Genomic DNA, 25611 nt, shown 5'->3' with positions numbered 1-25611 from the left:
AAAGGCACTGTGGTTGGTGACAATGAAAGGATTCCCTCCCCAGCAACCCACCATGGGAGAAGGTTTCCTCTCGTTCGGCACTGGGTGCTGATGCCAGACTCTCAGTTTGAATCCCTATTCCTCTACTTGGCTTTTCTAGGATGATGGCTAAGTCACTTAACGTTTCAAAACCCCATCTTTACAATAGAGATGTATCTACTTCACAGGGTTTGTTGTAATTAAATGTGGTTATGTGTGAAAGGATTTAGACTTGTGCCTGACACATTGTAAGTGCCCAGTAGTTGTTATTAAATTAGGGAAATGAGCTCTGGTTCTAAGTAAACAGTGGAGGGGTAGAGATGGCTGCTAGTTTCCTACTGCTTCCTTCCATAGTGAATAGCAACTATAATTTTGCTCTCTAACCTCTAGTCTCCTTTCCTCATGGGCTTGGAGTAGGACCTGGGTACTTGTAGGTTCTTGGTGCTCCTGGCCAGCAGGAGTGGCTCACTGAGGCTTCTGTGATCTGGCCTCCTTTTCAGCCTCCTGCCTGGAATGCACCAGCTCCTGATCCAGCAGAGATGCAGCAGTCAGCCCTGTCTGCAGAGACCAGTGGACTGGCACGTGAGTTGAGCCAGGATTCCAACCGAGTGTCCTGGTCTTGGCAAAGAAGTCGGGGATGGGAATGGGACACCTCGTCAAAGGACTAGGAGTGGAGGTGTCTCCTATATCCTTTGAGTGGGCTGGGATTCATTTCAGTCCCTTGGAGGAAGTGGTGGGCATTCTTTTTATTTTTTTTTTGGTGGTCTCAGCAAGCTGAGGAAAGTCAGTGCCCCCTACTCTTGTTCTGTCACTTCCCTTAAGGGGAAGTCACAGGAGGCTTTGAGCCTTACAGCCTCACTCCCTCCATTGTATCCACAGAGCAAGAGCATGGCCCCAACACGGACTTGCTTGGCACCTCACCCAAAGCCTCTCTGGGTCAGTATGATAACTGGCAGGTGTGGGGTGACTGGGAGAGGGTGGGTCTCGAGGGCTCTTCTCAGATGTGCTGCTGCTGCCTGGTCTTGTGGACTGGGGCCCCAGGAGGCTGAGCACCTTAACTCTCTGGAGCAGAGACTGGGGTTGAATTTGTGGTTGCAACATTGACTACAAGGACTTTAGAACCCGGCCCTTTGAATGGTGAACATGGGTGGGCTGGTGTGCAAGGTCTGGGGTATGCCTCTGGGTATGGGGCTGGGTCTAACCAAAGTGTGGGGAGGTCAGCATGAGACTGGACGCTTAGCCCTGAGGTCCGAGGTGGGATTGGTTTGTCTGGTTCATTTCATGGGATGGGAGGACAGCTCTGAGCTGCTCCTGGCTGGAGGCGACATTGCCCTTTCTCAGCTAGTCCCTGGCCTTTTAGCTCTTTTCTACTCTTTCCTTACTGTCCTTCAGACTTGGTTCAGGGTGAACGATCCATTTGCCGACCTCAGTTTGTTCTGTTGACCCTTGGGGATTGAGGCAGGAAGCCAGCAGAATGACTGTCAGACTGACCCTATGAGAAGACTGGCATGGCTTGGTCTAAAGCGAGGTTCTGTAGGGGCCTCCGGGAACAACTTTGGCCTCTGGGCTTGGGAGCTGTGTGGAGGCTCTTAGCCATAGGTCTGTTTCTCTCCAGAGTCCATGTATCTGTCACCTAAAGGGGCTCTTCCTGCCAGAGGTAACCAACAGCCGCTTGGGAGCCTGGCCCCCTGCACGCCAGCTCCCCGCTTTAGGAACCGAGGCTGATGTTCGGCACCTGCCCCCTGCCTAGCCGTCTTCATGTTGGTTCAGGGACTTGGTCTCTGCTGCTTCAGGTCTAGTTCTTGTCTTAATCTGCTGGGAGTCAGTAACCTCCCTTCATCTTGTCTGCCTTTGGCTTGGGACTGTCCCAGCACTGTTCCATTAGTTGGAACTGGTGGTGGCAGCTTTGCCTTTCCCTGCCTGAAGCTGTTCCTTTTAGAAGCTCTTGCCAAGAAACTGCATGGCGTGGACTGAGCTGCTGCCTCTGACCTCCCTTTGTCTTCACTCATGCCCCACCTGCTTTCTCATGCAGAATTGAAAACCTCCCTCATTGGCAAGAAGAAGCCAGCAGCAGCTAAGAAAGGGGTAGGTGAGGAGAGGCGGTCTGGTGGAGTGCTTAGGAGCCAGAGTCAGACTGCCTGGTTCACCCCTTGACCCTACCACTTACTGGCTACATGACTTTGGCAAAGGTACTCTACTTCTCTGAATCTTAACTGTGCAAGGGCTGTTAAGGTGCCTCTCTTTAAGGGGCTCTTTGAAGGAGAGGAGTCAGAGATCGTGTACCTGGAGTGCTTGGCACATGGGGAGCCCGGTCAGCATTAGCTGTTGTCAGGCCCTGAGGCCTCTGCTGGGGTTGTGTGAGCCACCTCATACCCAGCTCTAGCACAGGCCCTGTTCTCCCTTTCGACTGTGCTGACTGGGCTTCTGATTTTTACCCTGAACTTTAAGAAGGAACCCTTTCCTTGTGGGTGTAGCTAGAGTACCCATGCCTGGGAGGGAACAGAGGACGTTGTGCTTGGCAAGTCCCCCATTACATAATTTTCCTCCTAGCTGGGCGCCAAGAAAGGCTTAGGGGCCCAAAAGGTGAGCAGCCAGAGCTTCAGTGAGATTGAGCGGCAGGCCCAGGTGGCAGAGAAGCTCCGTGAGCAGCAGGTGGCTGATGCCAAGAAGCAGGCTGAGGAGTCCGTGTGAGTGTTTGCCAGAGGGGCCCTGCGGCTCCTGTGGGATTGGGTGGGCAGGTAGGACAAGTCAGGATGGGTGCCGCTCTGACAACATTTGTTCCCTCCAAGGGTCGCCTCCATGCGTCTGGCCTACCAGGAGCTCCAGATTGACCGTAAAAAGGAGGAAAAGAAGCTGCAGAATCTGGAAGGGAAGAAGCGAGAGCAGGCAGAGAGGTTGGGCATGGGCTTGGTATCCCGAAGGTGAGGCTCAGCTCCGGGGTGTGGCAGGGAAATGCCATCGTTCTGGGAAGCACTGCAGGTCCTGCTAGCAGTTTGGGGTTCTGGGCTTAGTATGCCTGAAAAGATGGCTTCACTTATTGTCTTAAAGCACTTAGTACAGTGCTTGGCACATAATAGGTATGTGCTCACTATTTGTTGAATGAATGAAACACAGGATCAGCTGCTCTTTCGATTTATCCAAGTCTCAGGTGATATTTCTTAACGAGAGTGCTAATGGCACTTTGGTGGGATAGTTCTTTATTTTTCAAGACCTGCCTGATGAGAATTGCAGGGCTTTTAACATCTCTAATCCCTGCCCTCTCAATGCCAGTAGTACTGCCAGACACTAACATCCGGAAATACCCCTGACATTGAAATGCCCTCTAGTTGACAGTACCCTTCCTGTCTCAGGACCACTGGCTTTGTGTTGCTCTGGTTTTCCTAAACAAAAACAAGGCTACAAACCAGTCTCTCAGTCTCTTACATGTTTTGTTTGCTCTACACTAAGCGTTAACTAGAGATTCCAGTGATACTAGATTTTTGATCTCTTAAAAATTGGAATATCTACCAGTGGTGGAGCCAGTAATCCTGGCTGCAGTTAGCTTATGTTGCTACTTTTGAGGGGGCGTGAGCCCCACCATTGGCCTTAATTACTTAAACACAACAGTCCACTGCAGAAGGTGGTGTTATCCCTTTTTACAGATGAGAAAATTGAGACTCAGAGCAATTAAGCAACTTGTCTGGAGCGCACAAACCTAGTAATTGGCAGAAATAGGTTTTGAACACAACTGTTTGATTCTAAATTCAGTGTATTTGGCCATTATGCTCTTTCTCTGGAAGAAGGTAAGGCTGGGTATTTCTGCTTAGTCTTTCAGAACGTGTGCCGGTTGGACTTTAGTGATTCCCTTCCAGCCTGTGTGCTCCTAGTGTATTCCACAGCTAATCAGGGAAATACAATTTTAATCCCGAAAAGAACTGTAGGTCTCCTCCCTTTCCTTTCTTTGGTTCCAGGAATTACTGGGTTAAAGGGTATGAACAATTTTTCAGTTTTTCTTTTTTGTAGTGTGAAAGGCTCTTTTATTTAAACCCAGCCCACCCAATTTAAAACCCTGTTGCAAAATATTCACTCCTTGGGGTTCTGCCGGCTAAAAGCTGCAGATATTTTTTAATGAATTTAGTGAAATTAATCCTTAAAACAGCTCTGTGGATCACAACACAGGAAGAGAGGCATTGAGAGTTGCTACTGCCTGCCCAGCTCGGTGCTTCTCACTGGACAACCACATAGCAGGTCCAGGTCTTCCTGCATAAGGCCAGGCTCTGTACTTTGAAATGTTTTCTTTTTAAAAGGATGAGATGATTAAGAACTCATCCTTTCATGCTTTTAAAAATGCCGGCATTTTCCTGATTCTGGGGCATTTTTTATCTTTTCCTTTTTATGTGTATGCATCTATCTTGGTGAAGGTTGTAGTGCAGCAAGTCTGTTCATTGTTTCTAAAGACAGCATTATCATTTGGTGCACATTAGAATTATAACAGGTAAATGGGCATTTGTTAGGGAAACCTTATTTTGAGAAAAATAAAGCAAATGTGTGATAGTTGAGGGTGTGCTTTCTAGTTTAGCACAGTTCTGAGCGCTCCCTGCTGGGCCTGGCCCAGCCCTGTGCGCAGGTAGAGGGAGAAGGCTCTGGGTGGTGCCCAGCGAAGGAGAACTCAGGTTTATGCCAGCTGTGCTGGGCATCTTCTCTTGGGCAGTGACACTAGTGCCTGGCTCTGCTTTTCTCCACAGCTCTGTCTCTCACTCGGTGCTGTCTGAGATGCAGGTTATTGAGCAGGAAACCCCAGTGAGTGCAAAATCCTCCCGCTCGCAGCTGGACTTGTTTGACGATGTTGGTACCTTCGCCTCTGGACCCCCAAAGTAAGGCTGTTGTTGGGCCACAGACTTGCCCACCATGTTTCTCATCAGGCTTCTCTGAGCCATTCTACTGTCTCCCTAGGTACAAGGACAACCCGTTTTCCTTGGGGGAAAGTTTTGGTTCCCGCTGGGATACAGATGCCACCTGGGGTGTGGAGCGGATGGAGGAGAAGGAGCCAGAAGTGACCATCTCAAGCATCCGGCCTATTTCAGAAAGGTGGAGTGGTCTAGGGCAGTACTATGCCGTTGATCTTGCTGTGACGACGAAGGTGTTCCCTGTCTGCACTGTCCGGTGTGGCAGCCACTAGGTGTGGCTCCTGAGTTATTAAAATGTGGCTAGTGCAACTGAGGAAGTACATTTTTAATTTAATTTAAACAAATTTAAATAGCCACATGTGGCTAGTGGCCACCAGATCAGACAGCGATCGAGCTTTGGTTTGAGCTGTGCGTATCATAACAGAGGGCCTAGCAGCCTCTTGTTCAAGGTCCATTTCTCTCACAGCAGGGGCCTGATTTTCTGCATTCTGACTTCCTAAGGGTTATGTGTCTCTGACCCCCATCTTATTTTTTTCCTTAAAAGTTTATTCCATCTTAATTTGAGCAATGTTTAATTAATTATCTGCAAGTCATCTATTTGTAAAATGGGAACATAAGCAGTGACTTCACAGGGCCGCTGAAGGATTAAGATTAAATGTAATGAAACCTGAAACCACTAAGCCCAGTGTCTGTGTATCAGTGCTAGGTAGGAGTGACCATACGATGCCTTTTCTCCTACACTGGGATGCTTTTGAGAGTAAAAGGGGTTACTATTAATTGTGCCAGGAGTGTTAAGTATAAAGCCAGGCAAACTGAGACATATGGTTACCCTAGTGTTAGGCCAGTTTTAATTAGGAGTAGATTAGCAGTAGTGATATTATGACATCCTTGACCTTGAAGAAACTAGTGGTTTGGGGCAGAAGCCTAGGCCCCTCCAAACCACATTTCCACGCTGCCTGGGGGAGGTGACACAAGCTCTCTGTGCTTTGGCTTTAATGTGGAGAAGACAGGGGCCTCATCCAGGGGAGAGGGCTCATGAGTCCCAGAGCAAGTCAGACAGGGCCTAGGTAAGCACCCCCAGATTTGCCGTTGCTAGTAATGGGGTGGCAATACTGTCCACTGATAGTAACAGGAAGGGTTAGAGTCGGTGTCCCACATCCACCCTCAGAGTCACAAATCGGAGGGAAGTGGACAGCCGGAGCTCGGGCCTCGAGTCCAGTGAAGCACGTCAGAAATTTGCAGGAGCCAAAGCCATCTCATCTGACATGTTCTTTGGGCGGGAGGTGGATACAGAGGTAAGTAGTGTCCATCCTGATGTGGGACGCAGCAGGTAAAGCAAGACCTTCCTCCCTGCCAGTGCTTTGGGCTTCAGCACCAGGGTGGCTTTCCTGTTTTTGAGTTCTTGGGTCATCACCCAAAAGCTCTCCAGGCCTTGCCTTTTCTTCACCATAGTATGAAGCCAGGTCACGGCTACAGCAGCTCTCAGGCAGTAGCGCCATCAGCTCTTCAGACCTCTTTGGGGACGTGGATGGAGCTCATGGAGGAGGTAAGGCCCCAGTGGCGTGGTGGGCACCAAGCAAGGCTTATGAGCAGAGCTGGAGGGCACTGTGGACTGGGAAGGGCTTCCCATAGGGCTCTGGGTCACCCCTTCCCTTGCTTTTACAGGTAGCGTATCTCTGGGGAATGTGCTCCCCACAGCTGACATTGCCCAGTTTAAGCAGGGTGTCAAGTCTGTGGCTGGGAAGATGGCTGTGCTGGCCAATGGTGTGATGAATTCTTTGCAGGTAAGGCTGGGGGTGCTTGACTTGGGGTGGGTGGGCCTAAGAGTAGTGCTGGGAGGTTGGTCTTCTCACCACATCCAGGCATTGCTACTGGGTAGCCCCCCTCAGCCCAAAGGAGAGAGGGAGGGGCAGCTTCCTTTGAGCTCAGTACTAGGGCTGGGCTTCTCCTGAAGATGAAGCCACGTCTGTACTGATTTCCCCCCAGTCTTGTCACCTGGACTACTCTTTTCCTCAGCTTCTGTGAGATCAGGCAGGGCTTCCCCTTTGGGACCTGGCCACAACCCTGTTCCTGGGCCACAGTAAATATAAAACAATCTCTGCTATGGTGAGATCGGTGTTCTTCACCCGCTGGCCCCAGTACCCCAGTGCTGCCAGTTGTGTTGGGGGAGTGTGTGCATGCTGAGAAGCTGCCAGGGTTGGCGATGCTGACTTTCTTTCCCTCTCTCCCCGCCCCCAGGATCGCTATGGTTCCTACTGATCCAGGCTCGTGGCTCAGGCACCGTGGTGACAGCAGCAAAACCCCCTGGTTACCAGGCCAGGGAAGCTTGCCTTTGGAAGCTGGGGAGGAATTGTTACTTATGTGCGGTGTGTGAGCGGGGTGGCCTTTGAGGATCTCGGGTGAGGGGGACGGGCAGTACCAGCCCCTGACCTCTGCCCGTAAACTGAGCCCTTTCTTCTCTCCTCACACCCCTCCCGTGTGCTAGGTTATTGTCCTTCCAGTCCTACCCCCCAATGCTGCTGCTCGCTTGTACTACCACATGGAGTGAGGGGAGGTCGTTCCCTCAGGATGGCTTGTCTGGGTCCAGCCCTTCCTTGAGTAGGGCAACTGAAAAGTATAAGGCTTTTTCGCCAGCTCTGGGATCCTTCTAGGTCGCCTAGGGATTGGCCCCTGCCCTCTGGAACCAGCGGGGAGGTCTACAGTTAAGCTGTAGACCAGCCCCCAGGGAGAGAGGCTCTGGACTTGCTGCTGCTCTTGCTGCTCCAGTGGCCTCTTCTGGGCACTGTGAGAGGGCAGGGGAGGGGAACGACTTCATCTGGGCCTTACTAAGGGCTAGAAACTACCTTGTACCTAAAGATTTCATTTGGGATCAGACTGGAGGCCTGAGTGATGATCTGCTGTCTCACCACCTCACTTTACCATGGTCACTTAGAGGATTACTTTTCCTCTTGGGTGTCTTGGAGTCCTTACCATCCATATGGACCACAGGACCCTCTCTCCCTTCCTGAGACTCTGTCCTTTTCTCTTCTGCTTGGTGGCCATGGCGGGTCTCATCAGCCTTGTGGCACCCTCCTCTGGATGCTGTGAGCATAATGATGGCCAAGGAAGCAGAGGACATGAGGGACAGAAGCAGGCTCCTGGGGCTCAGCACTTTCTCTGCATCATCCTGGGCTCAGGGGGGCCTGGACAGCACCCCACCAGTGTGAGCTCGAGGTGCCTACAGAGCTGTAAGCCTCACCCCTTGGCCCCTGGGCCATGCACTGTGTCATCCTTGGTGCCATCTTTCCCAGCCATGCTGGCAGTTTGGGCCCACCCTACCCCCTTTGGGTTGAGGGTTGGGATCCCAAGCAACACAAACCACTCTTCCCACCACACCCTGCCCCAAAGGGACTTGACTTTCTTTCTGGACTGTTTGTATTGAAACATAGTAGTGTCAAATAAAGCCCCTCTGGGGCCTTGTGCCCCTGTTGGAGTGTAGTAGTGTCCTCTCTGGATCCTGCCTCCCTGCCCAGTGTGGGCCCCTCGCCTCACTCTCTGGGCTCCCACCGATACGGGTAGGGCGTTGGTGCCAAAGCTGAGGGCACTTTCTCCAGGGCCTCCAGCTTGTCTCTTCTCTGAAAGCCAAAGGCCCCTGGCTCCTTGGCCCTGTGCTGCCGCGAGGTCCGGTGCAGCCTCGACCTCACCACCCTGTTGCACGCGGAGGAAAGAGCTGGTATTAGTTGGCCCTTTAACTCATCTGCAGTGCCATGTGGCTGTGGGCAGGTGAGCTACCTCAGCAGCCCTGTGCCTCATCCCAACAGTAGGCTTGAGTGGGGGCATGTTTCTCAGTGGAGTTTAATAATAAAATATACAGACCTTAATGGAATCCTTTTAAATCCAGGAAGAAAGGATGTATATGTGTATAATCCCCTGGCTTGGTAACTACTCTCCCCTATAGGGGCTGTTAGAACCCCTGTGCCACCTTAGGGGTCCTCGGGGTACCGCTGTAAACCACTAAGCTGGAAGACGGACGGTTGAGAAAGGATGGGTGGAGGGAGCCGTAGGGCTCTGAGCCAGTGATTTCCGGATCTAGGACTTCCAGCTTTGGAATGGTCCCAGTGTTCTAAGCCAGATCCTGTGCCCCATCCCAAGCTGGTGTTCAGTAATTTGCATTGTAAACAAGCTCCCCTGATGATTCAGATGCAGGGGAGGATTTTCCAGCTGTTTCATCAGCTGGAGATGTTTGTAGGACCTGGAACTTTGGTAGGCCTGGAACTTCCAGTCCTAGCCTGGCACTGCAGGACTTTGGGAGCCAGTTCCTGGCAGGGGCCTGGTCTGGGCAGAAATGAGCCCAGGAAGATGTGTGTACCCAGTGGTGGTGACCCCTGGTTTCGCTTCAGAGGAGGCAGCCTGCTCTGCCTGAGTCCCTCGGTTGGTTTTACTTTCTGGAGGACCCCTGGGTCATTCAAAGGAGTTGAAGATCACTTGTCTTGCCTTCCTTCAGTCTTGGCTGGAGGCTTGCACTCCTCGTTCCTGTCTTGCTCACAGCTGCACCCCTCGGTCCTGACACTGAGCAGGTGCTTGGCCAATGTTTAATGAAACTGGCTAGAAGGCTGTGCAGTGCCGACCCTTTGTGGCAAGGTCTTTAACCCATTTCCCGTTCAGAAAAAAAAGTGCAGCTCCCTGCTAGCGTTAATTTTACATAAACGTGCTCTTTGAAGCTGAAGCAAATTCGATTGGTTTTCAATGTGAAAATAAAATATAAAAACTTCTTGGAGTTATTTCTAAAGAATTTGTCTCATCCTAATTTAACAAATGTATACGTAAATTGGATTCATCAAATGAATCTGGCTAACAGATGTCATCACGCATAGGAATGCTACGTATTTCTAGGATTTGACATTTTCAGCAATCGAGAATTACTATATTTTGTAAATGGAAATATCACTACTAAAAACAATGCTATAAATAGAATGATGTCATTTGTTTCCCAAAACTTGATATACTAGAGCGATGTGAAAATAATAATAAAAATGAGAAATGTCATGGCAAACTTTGGGGGTAGGGTTAGGACTGTAATTCGTGAGTTATCTCCAGATAAACGCTGCAGCTGCATGCGCTACAGGCGAGTATTCTCGGGGCACACGGGAAATGGGTTAAAGTTATGGGAGCCTGGTCTTGAATCCTCTGAGCTTGTTTCCTGAAGACCCCTTCCGTCTGTGAGAACCTCTTTGAAGGGCTGCTGTCCTGTGCAGGAGGGAAGCCCTGTTCATTATCTGAGGCGGGTCTCCAGCGTGGGCGCTCCTCTGGCCTGCACCTCCCAGTCCCACCAGAAGAGCTGGGACTCGGCCCCCAAACCCAAACTTGCCCCTTCCCTTCACCCCCTCTTCAGTCTAGTGGCTTCAGACTCACCACTTACCAGACACAAGGGACTTTATTCATTTCACATTTAACTAATAGGAGACGAAGCAGTTTTTGAAAGAGATTGTCTACTTGCCCACCCTTCATGGCTAGTGACTATTCCTGCAGCAGAAGGCCACTGTGATTATGTCCTCCTAATACTCGCACTGGTATCACCCCTGAGCATGCAAGGCCCCATGTGGCTATTCATGGTCTTCCCGCTTTCCAGAGTTGCTGTGAGGAGATGAACTTTATGTGGGGGACTGCCAGCAAATGGCTAAAGCCAAGTTACCTTCCCGGTGGTCTTGGTTCAATCTGCTGTCAGCTTGGGGCCTGACTAAAGCGCAAAGGCTGACAGGAACAGGGAGAGTAGGTTGTTAACTTTCTTGGGTCACTGCTTGGGTTGGCTGGTATCAGAACCCTTCTGGCAGGTCTTGGGCGGTAGCTGTTATTCAGCCTTTTCACCAGCAGAGGGCAGCATGGCACAGGGTTGGGAGAGGAGGTTGGGCTGGAGCCCAAGGGCTGGGTGGGAGCTGGGTACAGGGTGTTGTTGAGGAGACCCTTCAGACTCCTCAAGTCTCGGACTCGTCTGTCTCTTCAGTGGAGCCATCACTCTCTGTGTCCACTTTGCGGGCGTGATGGAGGGGTCTCCAGGAAAAGCCAGCCCGGTGAGGGGTCCGAGAAGGCAGGCAGCTGACCTCTGGACTGGCAGTGACTGAGTTGACCAGGCCTGGGATCTGGGCCAGCCTGAAGGAGGGAAGAAGCCCAGAGGGCAGCAAGGTGCCTCCTGTCCAGAGACCAAGACCTCCACACTCATGCGTGCATTTAGATGAAACCATGGGTTGTATTCCCAAGGGGCTCAGGATACCTCGGGCCTCTGCTGGCCCCCAAGCCCTACCCTGACTGACGTGGGGTGTTATGGACGAGCACTGTGTGACCCGTGAGGGTGCACTGCCACGTCCGGCATGTCTGGCCCCCACAAGGGGGTGGCATCGTCCCACCTGACACTTACAAGCGTTCCAGCTCCTCGTCCATGGCTGGGTCATGCATCAGGTCCCCTTTGTCAGGCAAAGCTCCTAAGAGGTAATTGGGGGCACAAAACTTAATATGAGGGTCCTTCAGCCCGGCTCCAGTCATCCCTTCTCCCAGCAGATGCCTCCATGCCCCTCACCCTCATGTTTGCCTATTCTGCTGACCCTTGGAGGGCTGATTGATTTACAAGAAATGGGGAAGTGCTCTTAAGGGAACTGCTGTGGGGGCAGGGAGTCTTGGGGACTGTTGGATACATTTAATTTTTATTACATTTAATAACCCCGCTGCCTGCCCTCCCTTACTTGGGGCAGAGACCGCAGCAAAGGAGACATCCCCAAACCTCAAGGTCACTGCACAGACAAGGTGATCCCCTTCCAAGACTAGATGGTGGGTTGTGAGCTGGTGTTGGGGTTGAGTCCTTCCTTGAGGCCCCAGTACTGGGCTGAAAAGATGCCAGAGATACAGGATATGGCCCAGGCTAATGACAAATACCAGAAATTACCCAGATTTGTGCCCCTAAATCAGAGTGACCCCACTTTGAAGACAAGGGTAAAAAATGCTGCCTCAGCTCCTCCAGGGAGGGTCTTTGGGGTAAGAAGAGAAGGCTGGGTCAGAGGAAGAACAAACTCTGCATGGCCAGAAGCCACCAGGAGAAGAGCTGTCCCATCTCTCTCTGAGCGGGTTTCCTCAGCTCTAAACTAAGGGAATTAATTCTTTGATATTGGGGAAAGGTGAAAGGAGAGTCTTGGGTGCTCCTGGGAGCTGTTAACAGTGGGCGGGAAGGTGGAGCTGAAGTTTGCAGAGACAAAGATTCTCACCAGCCAGTTGCCAAGGGAAAGGAGCGCTCTGGTGGTCAGAACCTAGTTCTGGTGACTAACAGTGTTGGTCTCTAGAAAGCCTCACTCTTAATATTACCCATTGGGCTCTAGTTTAATCCCCGACCTCTCCAAAACTTTTTCAGATGATGCCTCCTGGTCCCTTTTGCTCTAAGTCAGTGGTTTTCAAGCTGTGTTCCATGGAACCCTCTCATTTCGTGCTGTTAGTGGGGTGCCTTGTGGACTAAGGGAAGAGGACAACCACTGTCCACATACGGCTGACAACTGGCTGCAGCCAGAGTATCTCCAGATCTCTCATACACCGGAGGGCAGAGACCATATGCTGCTTTTTCTCTCCCACTCTACCCAGAATTAGTGCTCTGTAAAGGTAGCTGAATGATTGTCCTTTTTAAAGGGCTTAGAAAAAGTGAGGGCAAGTGGTTAGTGCAGGCTGTGACTCAGATGCTAATTAGCTTTTCCTTTTCTTCCTAATGGCTGTGATTGGAGGAAAGGAAGGGAGGGTGGTCAGTTACCTAGGAGTATGAAGGAAAACCTAAGCAAATCCCCACCTGCCACCCCTTTGCTCTTCTGACTCCTATTTGCCTCCTTTCTAGTTTTCCATCTGGTGACCTTGGCTACCAACCTCACTTGGTTGAGGGGTCCCCAGACCTGTGCAGGCCTCAAGCACTAACTGAGAGTAACTAGGCTGCCAGGTGGCATAATGCCAGAGTGGACCCCCAGTCAGTCCTGCTGGGGCGTGTGTTCCTGTGTACCCCAGAGCACCCCAAGAGGCTCTATATCATGTAAGAGCTAAAGCATCTAGCCTAGTACTTGGCCTACTGTGACTGGCATTTAATGAGTGTTAAATTTTCTTCCCTTTACCCCATTCCCTCAACTGGCAAAGGGAGGGGAATGATGTATTTCTCTTCTTTGAGACTCAGGAACCGGAGATTCTAAGCACACCCGGATACCACTTGAGGGGGGACAAATAAGAAACCCCTCAGGCTCCACTGGATGGTGGCCTGGTGACTCTTCTCCTAGAAGAGCCATGGGTGTGGGAGGGGAATTGGGGGGTGAGGCCAACCAGTGAGAATAAAACAATGAACAGAAAAAACTGGGCCAGTGCAGGCCTTCCAACCCCGCCTCCCATTTTGCTCCCTTTTAGATTAGTCAGATTTTTTTTCCCAGTTGGGAAAAAGGCCTCCCCAGATACACCTCTGCCCTGTTTACAAATGGGATTCAGGTCTCTTTGATATTTAATCTCCAAAGCCCCTGAATAAATAGCCCTGTGTCTGCCCAACCTGTAGGCCACTCCCCACAGCAGAACTGGGGATTCTATGGGGAGGGGCTGGGCATGCCTCTGCCATGGAGAAGCGCCTTCATGTTGGGGCAGGGCCTCGGGCAGGGAAAACAGTCCCTTACCATGGGAGCGTGAGAGGCCTAAGAGGGCACAGTCTTGTCCCTAGGCCTTGGAGTCTGGCCCTGGGAAGTCAAGGCAGAGATGGTAGTACCCTCTCCTCAAGGGACCAGCCTGCCAATAGAGGCTAGCTCCTACGTGGCTTTGTATTGTGGGCCCGGAAAGGCTGGCCACAGCCAGCTCTGGCTTACCCAAGGCTTGGTTGATTCCGTGATGCTTGGAGAGAGCCACGAGGAATCCATAGAAGGTCAGTCTCTGAACGTTGCTTAGGACCTCTTTGACAAGTGCTGGGGGTGGGCAGCTAGAAGAGAGAATACATGCCAGAGTCAAAGACTAGCAAGGCGGAGTGCCATCTTGTCGTCCATACCTTCAGGCTTAGGAGGATGCCCAAAGCCAAGAGGAGGGGCCTGCCTGCCCTGGGGCCCTAAGACCCTGGGGGAGTATGGCACATGTCCAGGAGCAAGGCCTTGACAATGGACATAAAGGGCTGGCATGTTCGCCAATTGGTGCTTTCACTAGGGGGAAGTAGGAGGAAGGGGATAGGGAATTGGCAATAGATGACAGCCTCTTCTTGGAAGAAACCCAAACTGGCTACTCTGTCCCTAAAGGGATTTTGTGCCACACAGGACAGCTAAACCTCCCTCTCTGTAGAGTGAATTTTTGTACAGTCCATGTTTTTTTCCCTTCTCTCTAAAAAGTCAAGGCCAATCGATCTCCAGGGAAGAAGGGGCCAAGCTGGTCATCTACAGCTGGTCTTGCCCAAATGAAAGCAATCTTCCCTAAGTGAGCCAGCTGGGGAGCCTTTCAGTCAGCAGCCTGGTCCAGGGGCAGATGGCACTGTTCTGATTTATACTATGACCATCAAGGGCCCTAGAAGCCCTGGACCAATCAGAACATCCTGCTAGAGATGTGTTCCAGGGTGAGCAGCCCAGGCCACAAAGTGGGGTCTAGGTGCCCATTTCTCACCTGTACTTGTGCCGGTCACACAAGTTCTCTAGGCACTGGGAGAACAGTGATGCCTCGACTCCCTCCAGCATGCTGGCTTCACACAAGGCAGGCCGCTGGCGGTGCTGCCCGCTGGATGACGTTGGCACAATCACCGTCTTGGGGTTCTTGCCTGACAGTAGGTCCTGATAGATGGCAGCCACACTCTCCAGGAATTCTGGGTACCACGGATGGAGGGGGCACAGGTCAGACAGAGAGGACATACTTTATCCCTTCATTGTGTCTTCCCTTCTCTGTTAGCTCAGCTCCACACCAGCATCAGTGCTCAGTGCATGGTGTCCTGGGAGCTGAAATCCTTAACCTCGTGTGACTGCACTCACGAGAGGTGACAATGACATGCGCTTTAGCTCAAATGTCCCTTCCTCTGGGCATTTATTCCTAGACCAGGTGAGATCTCCCATTACAGACTTTCACAGCACCCTGTACTTCTTTGTAGCACTTACTCGACGATGAATTTCCTGGGTAATTATTTGTTCACTCTGTCTCCCTGCTAGAATGGAAGATCCTTGTATAAAGGCAGGCACATGCCTCGTCAACCTGCCTGCCCCAGCACCTGGCACTGGGCCTGGCACATATTAAATGACTGTAAGTATTTTTTAGAAGAGTGAAGATGTGCACGCTCGCACTGGTAAGCCCCATCCTGTGAGGCCACCTGCCTCTGTGACTCAAGAATGCATGCTGGAATACCAGTGTGGAAGAGGAAGCTGCAAGCTGCTAATTTATTAAACATTTAAAATCATTTTCAAAGTTTAGTAGTAGAGCCACTGTTAGTAAGCAGTGACTTAAGGCCCATCTCACCGCTGACTGACACACTGCTGTGCGGTCGTGATGCTTGGGGCCCAACGCTGCTGCCTTGTCCTGGGATCAATGAGAGAAGGAGGCCCAGGAAGCAGCGAGGGGAGAAGGTTCTCCCAAACATGGCTGCTCCTTCTCTAGGGCCCAGGAGCTTCAGAGAAATGGGAGATAAAAGCCTGGAGCTGTTAAGAATAGGTGGGGAGACCCCAGGCTCCAGCCCCTGCCTGACCAGGCCCTTGGGCTGCCATCAAGGACACAGAATGCGGCACCTGAGGCCAGGGCTGGCTGGGGCCACCGATTGGCAGGAAGGCCATGTGCAGGCTCCAAGGACAGCCTTCTGTTTACTGGAAGAGCCATTTTAAATAAGTTTGTTTATGGACAGAGTCAGCAATTTCTAAACCCAACATTCCGTTCGATGTTGCTGTGTGTGAGCTGCTGCACATTTGTATTTATTCATCTATTTTTAATCCACCTGATCCCAGAAAGGGTTTAAGGGCACAGCTGGTGTGTAGTGGGGAGCAGGCCGGGACTGTGAGATAGGACTGGTGTGTGCTTATTTAAAGCTGTGTGGGTGGAAGACGTGCGCCCACACACGTCAGGGCCGAGGGAGAGCGTGCCGATGGCAGTAACGCAGCAGAGCGCCTGAGAGCCCTGGCTTGGGAGCGAGTCCTCTGTTCAAGTTTGGGCTTTGCCACCTACCAGCTCAGCGACTTTGGCTGCTTACCTCTATAAGCTTCTCTCTTAAAGGACCTACCTCTTAGGGCTGTTGTAAGGATTAAAATCCTCAGTGCTAAGCCTGGCACACAGTAAGTTTTCGATAAATAGTGAATTTAGGTATCGTTACAGTGGGATTAAAATCCTCAGTGCTAAGCCTGGCACACAGTAAGTTTTCGATAAATAGTGAATTTAGGTAGCGTTACAGTGGTGTGTGTTGTTGTTGTTGTTACTGTCATGAACATTCAAACTGATTTGTTGCACTGCTGGCTGGAAACACTGTGGTTTTCCATGTCTTGAGGAGGCTGAGGGTGTAGGCTCTGCAGATTGAATCTTGTGATCACCAGCGGCGAGATCTAGACATCCAGTTAGTGACCCACAGTGAAGCACACCACCGGCGGAAGCACGGGAGAAGTGTGTGTGCCAGGCCCACAGATGGAAAGGGCCCAGGGTAGGAGAGGGAGATATGATCTCACGGGAGCCACGTGGGGCCCCGGAAGACTCTCACCTGAGTAGTAAAACTGGATCTGAAAAGCAAAAAGGAAATCTGAAAAAGACATCAAGCAGTCCATGGCATCATCCATCAGCACGATCCTGAGGGGGAAAGAGAAAAATGTGAGAGAGAGAGAGAGAGAGAGAGAGAGAGAGACAGACAGACAGACAGAATGAATGAGTGTGTGTGTGTGTGTGTGTGTGTGTGTGTGTGTGTGTGTGTGTGTATGAGAGAGTGAAAGCATGTGAGTGAGCCACTCTTGGGGCTCTAGTCTTCCTTAGGGCAGCAAGACATCAGGAGATGGCTCCCCCAAAACAGGTTCTTTCCAGTCACCTCACTTGGACAGCGTAAGTGGACGAGAATCCTGGTCAGGGAGGGAGGGAAGGAGGGAGGGAGTGTGTGTGTGTGTGTGTGTGTGTGTGTGTGTGTGTGTGTGTGAGAGTGAAAGCATGTGAGTGAGCCATTCTTGGGGCTCTAGTCTTCCTTAGGGCAGCAAGACATCAGGAGATGGCTCCCCCAAAACAGGTTCTTCCCAGTCACCTCACTTCTCCATCAGCTGGGCTCTGCAACCAAACTGAGCTGACCCATTACCAAGGGCAGGCTCCAGTTCGGTCTCTGTGGCACCAGCCAGTGGATGGAACATGAGGGAGGAGTGGGGGTGGGTGGCAAGGAGAGGGTGCAATTGTAATGCAGCCAAGATTTCTCTTCATATACTTAAGCCGTAAATCCTTTCATCTTGTAGTGAGGACCATTTAGTTCAGAATAAATACCGCTGATCAGAAAAGGCAAAAAGAACAGCCAAGAGTTTTAAGGGAGTCTTGGCAAGTGGTACTGAGTTTTAATAAGCTACCAAGGGCCAGAAGAGCTACAGGCACCTCCACCCTGGGACACAGATGGCGGACAAGTGTAAGGAGCTTTGGAGACTCTGCACTGGAGAGGGTCAAAGAACACACCCCATCTTGGGACGTTGTGGTGGCCACTGCTCCTCCCTGCTGTCCACTCTCATAAGTTGACCACCTCTCATACCTCCAACTGCGCATCCACTTCGCAGGAAAAAAAACACATGACTATGAAAGGGATCAGACCAAGGCCATATTCATACTCTGCTCATTGCCACATCGGAGAGAGGACAGGAAGGCAAGGAAATGAGCACCTGCCGGGCTCCACCCCGTGCCAAGCGGGGTGCCAAACTCATCTACTGAAGGGGAGCTGGGCCCCCAATCTGTTTCTGGCTGTCCTTCTGGCTTTATCTTTACTTTTAAAAATTGTTTTACTTTGCTCTCTTGTGTAGTTTTCTAAAGCTCTCTACCTCGCCGTCCATGTCAGAGGGTCCCCGAACTGGCAACTGCATCAGCTCCAGAGAGAGCCAACACTGCCCACCTCTGGGGAAGGGGCTTTAGAGAGAATATAATGGGAGCGGGGCCTCTGGAGTTTTGCAAGGCAGCTGGCCCTGGTTTCTGATCTCCCTGGAAAAGCGAAAATGATTCCTATATCTAGTCTTTAGTTGTACAATGATAACAGTAGAAATAGGTATCTCAGCTTCATGGCAGGCACTGTACAAGGTATTTAACCTACATTAATTAAATTTTACCCCACAACAATCCTATGAGGTAGGTCTTGTTATTATTCTCACTTTATAGGTGACGAGACTATGTCTCAGAGACGTTAACTCGCTTACATTACACAGCTGGTGAGTTTGCCTGAACCACCGGCCATATACTTTCCATTAGGTCGCACTGACTATTTCAAAAATAAAAATAGAGCATAAACGCTAACATGTATTTCTTAGTTTCTGTGGCTAATCCATCTTCTTTCTTTTCACCTATGCCTATGGCCTAACTGTTCCTCATATATCTCTTGGGGAATTAAAAAATTGCCCCAACTAATAGACTCAAACCTTAAAATTCTAGCTGGAAAATAAATATAGGCCAGAGGGTGGAAAGAGGCAATGCTGCTTATGGCCACAGGAGGGCGCCCTGGTCCCTCTATCAGTGGCTTGTGGGACCAAGAGCAGAGCCATAGGCCAAGTAGTCGCCCCGATTTCTCATATCCTGAGGAGAACACAGGCAAGCAAAAAGGATAAGATTGGGCACAAGCCCTATCTGGATGCAGAGGGAGAGACGAGAGATGTAGAGATTAAGGGCAAGTAAGGTGGGCCCGGGTTAGCAAAGACACCCAAACTTCTTAGGAAGAGCGAGCTCCAAGAGTGCTCAGGAAGGAAGAGCCACCAGCACCCCAAAGCTTTTCTGTCCCAGGCTCAGCAGAGAAGGATAAGTCCCCAGAGGAGAGAGGCCAGTGACCTTTCCTTCCCGCCCTACTCCCAGGACAGCTAAGAACCCGAATGGCCTGAAGTTAATTACTAAGGAAGAGCGCTAGGCTGAGAACATCCCTAAGCAGGAAACCACGAAGGGGAGCCAAAGCCTTTGAAGCTGTTACTTGGCTTCTCTTGTTTATCATCAACCTGGACCCAGCGCTCCTGTTTATAGCAGTTACCTCCATTTACTATTTCTTACTTTACCTATTCATCTATTTATATCGCAGTAGAATTTAAATACCATAAAATTCACCTTTTAAAAGCATATATTGTTTTTCGGTATATTCGCAAAGTTGTGCAACCATCACCACTGTTTAACGGCAGAAGTGGTAATTCTTGCTGACCAACATGCTCCCGAAACAAGCCCTGCCACACCAGGGCTTCGAGGACAACTGCTGTAAGCATCCTCCTCTCTCAGCCACAGCCAGGCTAGAAGCTACAGACAGGGTCCGCCCTGCCAGCCTCGGAGCCGGCCTGCAGCTTTCTGTCCTGGGCCATTCTTGACTGCGAACATCAGCGGGGGAAGAACGAGCGCACAGCCGGCAGAGGGCAGGAGACCCATCGGTGCAACGGCAGCCTCCGCGGAGCCGGGCAGCTGTGTGTGCTCTGGTCTTGACCCTGCTCCTTGGTGGGCTGAACCCTATACCAGTCAGGTGGGACCAGCAGGCTAGCTGGGGGAGGCAGAGAGTGGCAGGGGCTTTCTTTCTATGGGACATATGGCTGGGTCCCAGCAGTACGTGTGAAAAGGAATGAGGGGTTTTCTTGATTGTAACCAGGGAGACTGGCTGCCAGGAAAGCCAACTGGATCTCAGCTTTCATTAACGGCAATACCACCCACCACCCCGCTCAGCTAGAAACCTGGGAGTCCTCCTGACATCCTGGAAACTCCCTCCCTTGCCCACCCACATCAGTCACTCACCAAGTCCTGTCGGCCCCACCCCTGACATGTCCCTTGAGCTCACCTACTTCTTTCCACTTCCACAGCCACCATCCGACACCCACCTCCACCCTCTTTTCCTTTTTCCGCGGTTCTCTGCCAACTCCTCATACTGTTCATGTCTGTCTTTGACCCTGGACTATAAGATCCACCAGGTGACACCTCTGTCTCTCTGCTCGTTATTCGACTCCAGGGTCCAGGTTAGGTCACAACTGGGTGACCTAACCAGTTTCCTGCAACCACTCCTGCCTCCTTCTAATTGAGTATCCATATTGGGGCCAGAAAGGTCTTTTTTAAAATGAGAGAATCTGACCGCTCTACAGCTCTGTGTAAAACCCTTCACGGGCTTCCCATTGCCCTGAGAACAGAGGCCCCGTTCTCACCCACACGTTCCGCCCTCTGCCTCTTCTCTCCTCTCTAGACTCCTGGAGGTCACAGGAAGCAGCCCTCACTATGTTCCACCACACTACCCTTCAGTTCTGCCCTATGCTCCCTCCTTCCCCGGGCCCTCTAGACAAGCCAGTGACTCTAACTCTTAACGCTCCCCGCCTTCCATGCCCCTCGCCTCGCCTACCTGATGCTAATTCCTCAGGTTGTAGCCTACACAGCACCTCTCTGGGAAGTCTTCCCTACCCCAGACTAGGGTAGGCCTCCCTGCTGTTGGCTTCCACGGTTCTCTGCCACCTCCTCATACTGTTCATGTCTGTCTTTGACCCTGGACTATAAGATCCACCAAGTGACACCTCTGTCTATCTGCTCGTTATTCGACTCCAGGGTCCAGCATAGTGCAGGGCACATAGCAGTCACTCAGTAAATATTTGTTGAATGAAGGGAAGCATGACTAAATGAATAAGAGAAGCCATAGTACCCTTTCCATTCTCCTAGCCGGGTGACCTCTGGATACTACTTCAGCTCTGGCAGTTCATTTAAGAGGGATAAACCAGAGGCACAGAATGAGGAGTCAGAGTGGCAGAGTCTTCAGGCCATGATATGCAACAAATGACCGCATTTAGACCCTTCAGCTTAGAAGAGAAGACTAAGGAGGAAATGAGGGCTGAGACCCGACTTTTGAAGGCCGCCTCCGAGAAAGATGTCACAAGGGTCTAGAGTTTGGCTCTACAAGACTTTTTCAAGTTGCTCAGCTCTGAGATAGTGGCTGCTTTATGAAGGAGTGAGCTTTCTGTTGCTGCAGAAATTCAATCAGAAGCCTGAAGGCTTGTATTTCCCAAAAGAAGCTTCTTCCAGCTGACAGTGTTGTCCCAAGTGCAGACAGAACAGTATCTCCTGGTAGTGCTGGTTCTGGTGGGGGAAAAGTTTGCTGTTTGGAGGACTGTGATGGCAGAAAAGTCTGAAAGACTTATACAAACGTGCTTTTAGCAGCATCATGTGCTGTACTGTCCATCTCCACACTCACACTCTGCCCCATGAGAGATCTGGCACCTGGCACTGGAATCTCGGCAGAACTGTGGGAGAAGGCAGGCAGGAGGCTTAGAGGTCTGCCTTTGCCTTTGGTGACAGACAACTCCAGGTTGTAGCCCCTACATCCCGCAGACAGCTCCTTCCCTCTGAACTCAAACTTGTCACCACTCCCGGAGGCCTCAAGGAGGAAGCTCTTGGAGACGAAGTCACCCGTATGTGCGTATGTGCCGTTTTCCAGTTGATGGCAGCTGGCTCAACACCCCTTCCTGCCAGAGGCCTTCTGCTAATGTGCCAGCTGCTTCTGACACCTGGAGGAGCCGGGCCGTCCCCGCTTTGAAGTGGAGCCAACTGAGAGCTGCTGCCAACAAGAGTCTGTACAAATCTCTTGGGTTGTGGAAGGATCCTTGCAGGCCGCGCCTCTGGGCCAGACAGAGGGACTCTGGAGAAGAGGCGAAGGCACTCGAGTTCAGGCTGGCTCCGAGCAGAACCATGAAGGGTGGAGGGTGGAGTCTAGCGCAGGCGACTGGAATGGACAAATAGCACTTGGCAGGGTCTGTGCTAATCCCAAGGGGCTGGCGGTTCTATCCCTCCCTTGCTGACCTCCAACAGCTGGATGCGCTGGTTGGCTGGGGGTTCGGCGGGTGCCAAGGAAGCAACAGCTTCCAGTCTGAACCTACTGACTTGCCAGTTTCCTATCTGCCCCAAGGGTCAGTGTTCCTGGTCTAGTGGCACAAGCTGTCCCCGTTTTCCTGCAGTTCTGGGTTTTGCAGCCCTGGGATTAGATCCCAGCTCCACCTCTCACTGGGCAAGCTATTTTTTCTCTCCGGGCCTCAGTTTCCTTATCTGTAAAGAAGAGATATCATAGTTCCTATTTCACAGGATTCTTGTGAAGAGTCAACATGATGATGTATTAGTGTATAATAAGTACCAAAATAAGTGTTAATTGCTATCAATAATTGTATTTTAGCTGGTTTAAGATGCCGGAAGAGCTCAAAATAGCAAAAAAGAAAAAATATATGTGTGTGTGTGTATATATATATATACATATACATATACATATATACACATATATACACATATATACATAGCATCCCTCTGCATATCCCTCTGCACATATATACATATGTGTATATATGTATATATGTATATGTATATGTATAGGTACATGTACATATACATGTAATATATATATATAATAAATCTCAGAGGAAGGAGGTGCTGCCAGCACCCACCAGGCAGAAGCTATCTTGTTTCGCGTCCACTTTTGAGAGAGGCTGGTGCTCAGCCAGAGCCTGAAAGAAGAGCCACCTTCCATGACTGCATGTCTTTTGGGAAGTCACATGACCAGTCTCCTTCATGGGTGCAGCTGAAGTGTGTCCCCAAGTCTGTCTGGGTTCACAGTCTATTTTAACTTCAGGGCCATGAGTGAGAATGAAGCACACTCTGGCTACCTTGTCCAGGTTGGAGGAAAAGGGCTGTTGTCAAGGCTTCCTGGGACACCTGGTTAAGGCTGCCCCTCGTCTGGACTGGGTTAGAGGCACCGTCATGCTGCACAAGCTGCCACAAGTCCAGGCCGTCAAAGCCATGTGGGATGTCCAGGCACTGCTCTGCCCTGGCGCCAGCCTGCATTTCCAGGGTACCCCAAGCCCTGCCTGCCCTGTAGTGCCTAAGAAGCTTGCTCCAGAGTGTGGGTGACAAGGACAGTTGCTATTCATCAGGGGCTTCCACTGTCAGCACTATATATCAGTCATTTCGTTTTCCTCTCACACTAATCCTGTGAGGTAAGCTCAGTGAAAACCTTTACTGAGAACATAAAGGTTCAGAGAGATTAAGAAACTTGACCAAGAGTACAACCTAGAAGTGAAAGAGCTGTAATTCAAACACAGGTCTCTCTGATTCTGTTACAGTTCCAAGACCACTTGCGGCTGCACTTGGCAAGGAAAAAAGTGGGCTTTGTAGTCTCTAGTGGTCTCACCTTCCTGCTGGTGACAGGTGTCCCTTCTCCCACCCTTGGTGTTTGCTATTAGTGTATAGCAACTGCCCCCAGGAAGGCTGAAAGCTTAAGTCCCAGAGCTGTTTCTTCCCTGCAGACAGCTGAAGGACCCTGCTCAGCCCTTTTAAACCCCACTGTCCTGGTAGGAAGCCTCACAGCAGGGAGAACTGCTCCAGGCCCTCAGGATAAATCCAAGCATACTTCACTTTATTGTGCTTCATAGATATTGCATTATTTTGCAAATTGTAGGCAAGATCCTCCACTAGCAAAAAGATTACGACTCGCTTTAATGCAATGCAATACTCGCTTTATTGTGTGGTCTGGAACTGAACCCATAATGTCTCTGAGGTATGCCTGTACCCGAATCCAACGCATGGCCCCAAACTCCTCAAACTCCAGGCCCACTGGCTTCTCGAAGTTCCGCTGGGTCATCACTGGTGATGGTCTGTCTTCCTCCAGGCTGTTTACTTCCCCTAGATTGCTTTCCCCTCTCACCACTCTCTACCACTCCCATCTTTTTTGTTTGAAAAGAAATATTTAAATTAGAAAATTACAGAGAATAACATAACAACTGTGTACCTACTAGCTAACTTTATCGAACCTTAACGCTTTGCCATCCTTGCTTCAATTTTTAAAAGCTTTGTAAAATATAACATACACCACTCAAGCCACCTGTGTACCCCTCCCTCATCCCGTCCTCTACCCTCTTCCTCAGAGACCACCACTGAAACTTGGGGGTTTTGCATTCATTTCTGAAACATGGTGGCTTAGCATCCCTCTGCATATTTTTATACTATATTAACTCATACAAATGCCTATATTCTTAAAACATTATGTAGCTTTTTTTTTTTTGCTTATTTTCAAACTCTAGGTATCATTCCATAACTTGATATTATCAATGTTGATGCATATGTATGTCCCTGTATTCATTTTAGTTACTGTATAGAATTCCACTCTATGAAGGTACCACACTCTATCCTTTCTACTGAAGGGGACATAGATTGTTCCGATGGCAGCTGTTACAAGCAGTGCTGCACGTTTCCTTACAACCAGGCACACTTGAACTTTTTAAGATTTGCCCCCATTGTTTCAAAGTGATTACATCAATTTATACTCCCACCAGCAACTTATGAGAATTCAAACTGTTCTACATCCTCACCAATATTTGTATTGTCAGACTTTTAAGTTTTTGCTAATTTGATGGGTGTGAGGTAGCATCTCAATTAGCATTTCTATGATTACTAGTGAGTTTGTGCATAAATATGCCTATGTATTTATTAGATATTAGAGTTTTCTCTTCTGTGTATTACCTGTTCATATCTTTGGATTATTTTTCTACTGACGTTATTTATAATTTTCTTATTGATTTGTGAGAGTTATTTGTAAAAAAAATCTTGAGACTACAAACTTCTGCAGACTAATCTGTTGTTAGTTATTTACACAACAAATGTCCTCTTCTAGTCTCTAGCTTGTCTTTCAACTTCGTTTATGGAATTTTTTGTTGAATAAAGATTTAAATTCTTAATTGCTTGGTAGTCCAGTGGTTTCTAGTTCGGCATTTTGACTGCTGTGGCCAGGGTTCAATTTGCCATCAGGAAATTCTTGATTCCTAGCTGACATTTCTCCTTTCTCTAGAATGTCAGCTCCACGAGGGCAAGGATTTTGTTTGGTGCACTGCTCTGTCCTCAGCAACTGGAAGAGTGCCTGGAACATAACAGGCACTCTCAATGAATGAATAAATAAATGAAACAATGATCAATCAATGAAACAATGATTTAACTAAATGAATGCTATTTTGCTTGTGGTCAAGTTTATCAATATTGTCTACTGGGTTTGGGTTTTTTTGCATATTATTTAAGAACTCTTTAACTACCTTGTAGCCATAAAAGTATTTTTCTCTATTCTCTTTTAAGAGTATTATAGCTTTGCATTTCACACTTAGGTCTGTAATCTATGTGAAACTGACTTCTGAATATGGTACGAAGTAGAGATATATTTTATCCTATGTGAACAATTGCCCTACCACTACTTATTGAATCGTCCCTTTTCTCACTGCTCTGCAATGCTACCTTTTTATAAATCAAGTTTTTATAAATGCACAGATCATACTGGCCTGTAGAGTATGATCTACTTGTCTATCCTTACTCTAGTAACATACTATTTTAATTATCATGACTTTGTGATAAGTCTTGATAGCTGAGAGGGTAAGTTCATCTATTACTAATCCTTCAGGTCCCTAATTCAACATCTCTTCCTCATGGAAAAGCCTTTCATGATTCCCTAGGTTAGCTTGGGTCTCCCTTTACATGTTCCTATAGCGCGTCATTTATTTAATAATGTCTGCTGCTCTATCAGGCTGTAAGTTCCCTGAGGGTAGCACATTTGTTTTGCTGG

The 25611-nt window shown here is 49.7% G+C and overlaps 2 protein-coding genes across 5 annotated transcripts in view; one reads left to right on the top strand and one right to left on the bottom strand.

Annotated features, from left to right (window-relative positions):
* The window catches only part of ARFGAP2 (ADP ribosylation factor GTPase activating protein 2), a 10683-nt gene extending 2307 nt beyond the window's left edge, over positions 1-8376 (top strand). For both annotated transcript variants that reach the window (XM_006908099.3, XM_025044042.1), the window contains 11 exons: positions 519-600; positions 898-954; positions 2051-2103; positions 2569-2705; positions 2808-2939; positions 4743-4871; positions 4951-5085; positions 6073-6199; positions 6357-6450; positions 6570-6688; positions 7143-8376. In XM_006908099.3, the coding sequence (XP_006908161.1) occupies positions 519-600; positions 898-954; positions 2051-2103; positions 2569-2705; positions 2808-2939; positions 4743-4871; positions 4951-5085; positions 6073-6199; positions 6357-6450; positions 6570-6688; positions 7143-7163 (1086 nt within the window). In that variant the 3' untranslated portion in view covers positions 7164-8376. The remainder of the gene's footprint in view (positions 1-518; positions 601-897; positions 955-2050; positions 2104-2568; positions 2706-2807; positions 2940-4742; positions 4872-4950; positions 5086-6072; positions 6200-6356; positions 6451-6569; positions 6689-7142) is intronic.
* CUNH11orf49 (chromosome unknown C11orf49 homolog) overlaps positions 8305-25611 on the bottom strand; it is a 140341-nt gene continuing 123034 nt past the window's right edge. For 2 of the 3 annotated variants that reach the window (XM_006908097.2, XM_025044044.1), the window contains exons 5-9: positions 16570-16655; positions 14514-14709; positions 13739-13848; positions 11296-11359; positions 10299-11030 (exon numbers count right to left, since the gene is read on the bottom strand). In XM_006908097.2, coding sequence (XP_006908159.1) covers positions 10856-11030; positions 11296-11359; positions 13739-13848; positions 14514-14709; positions 16570-16655 — 631 coding nt within the window. In that variant the 3' untranslated portion in view covers positions 10299-10855. Of the gene's footprint in view, positions 8592-10298; positions 11031-11295; positions 11360-13738; positions 13849-14513; positions 14710-16569; positions 16656-25611 lie in introns of those variants that run through there. The other variant, XM_006908098.3, reaches the window with a different exon arrangement.

The sequence above is a fragment of the Pteropus alecto genome, unplaced genomic scaffold (assembly GCF_000325575.1).
Source record: "Pteropus alecto unplaced genomic scaffold, ASM32557v1 scaffold71, whole genome shotgun sequence".
Taxonomy (NCBI): Eukaryota; Metazoa; Chordata; class Mammalia; order Chiroptera; family Pteropodidae; genus Pteropus; species Pteropus alecto.
The sequence above is the reverse complement of the archived record's forward strand: the minus strand, read 5'-3'. Positions and strand labels throughout refer to the sequence as shown.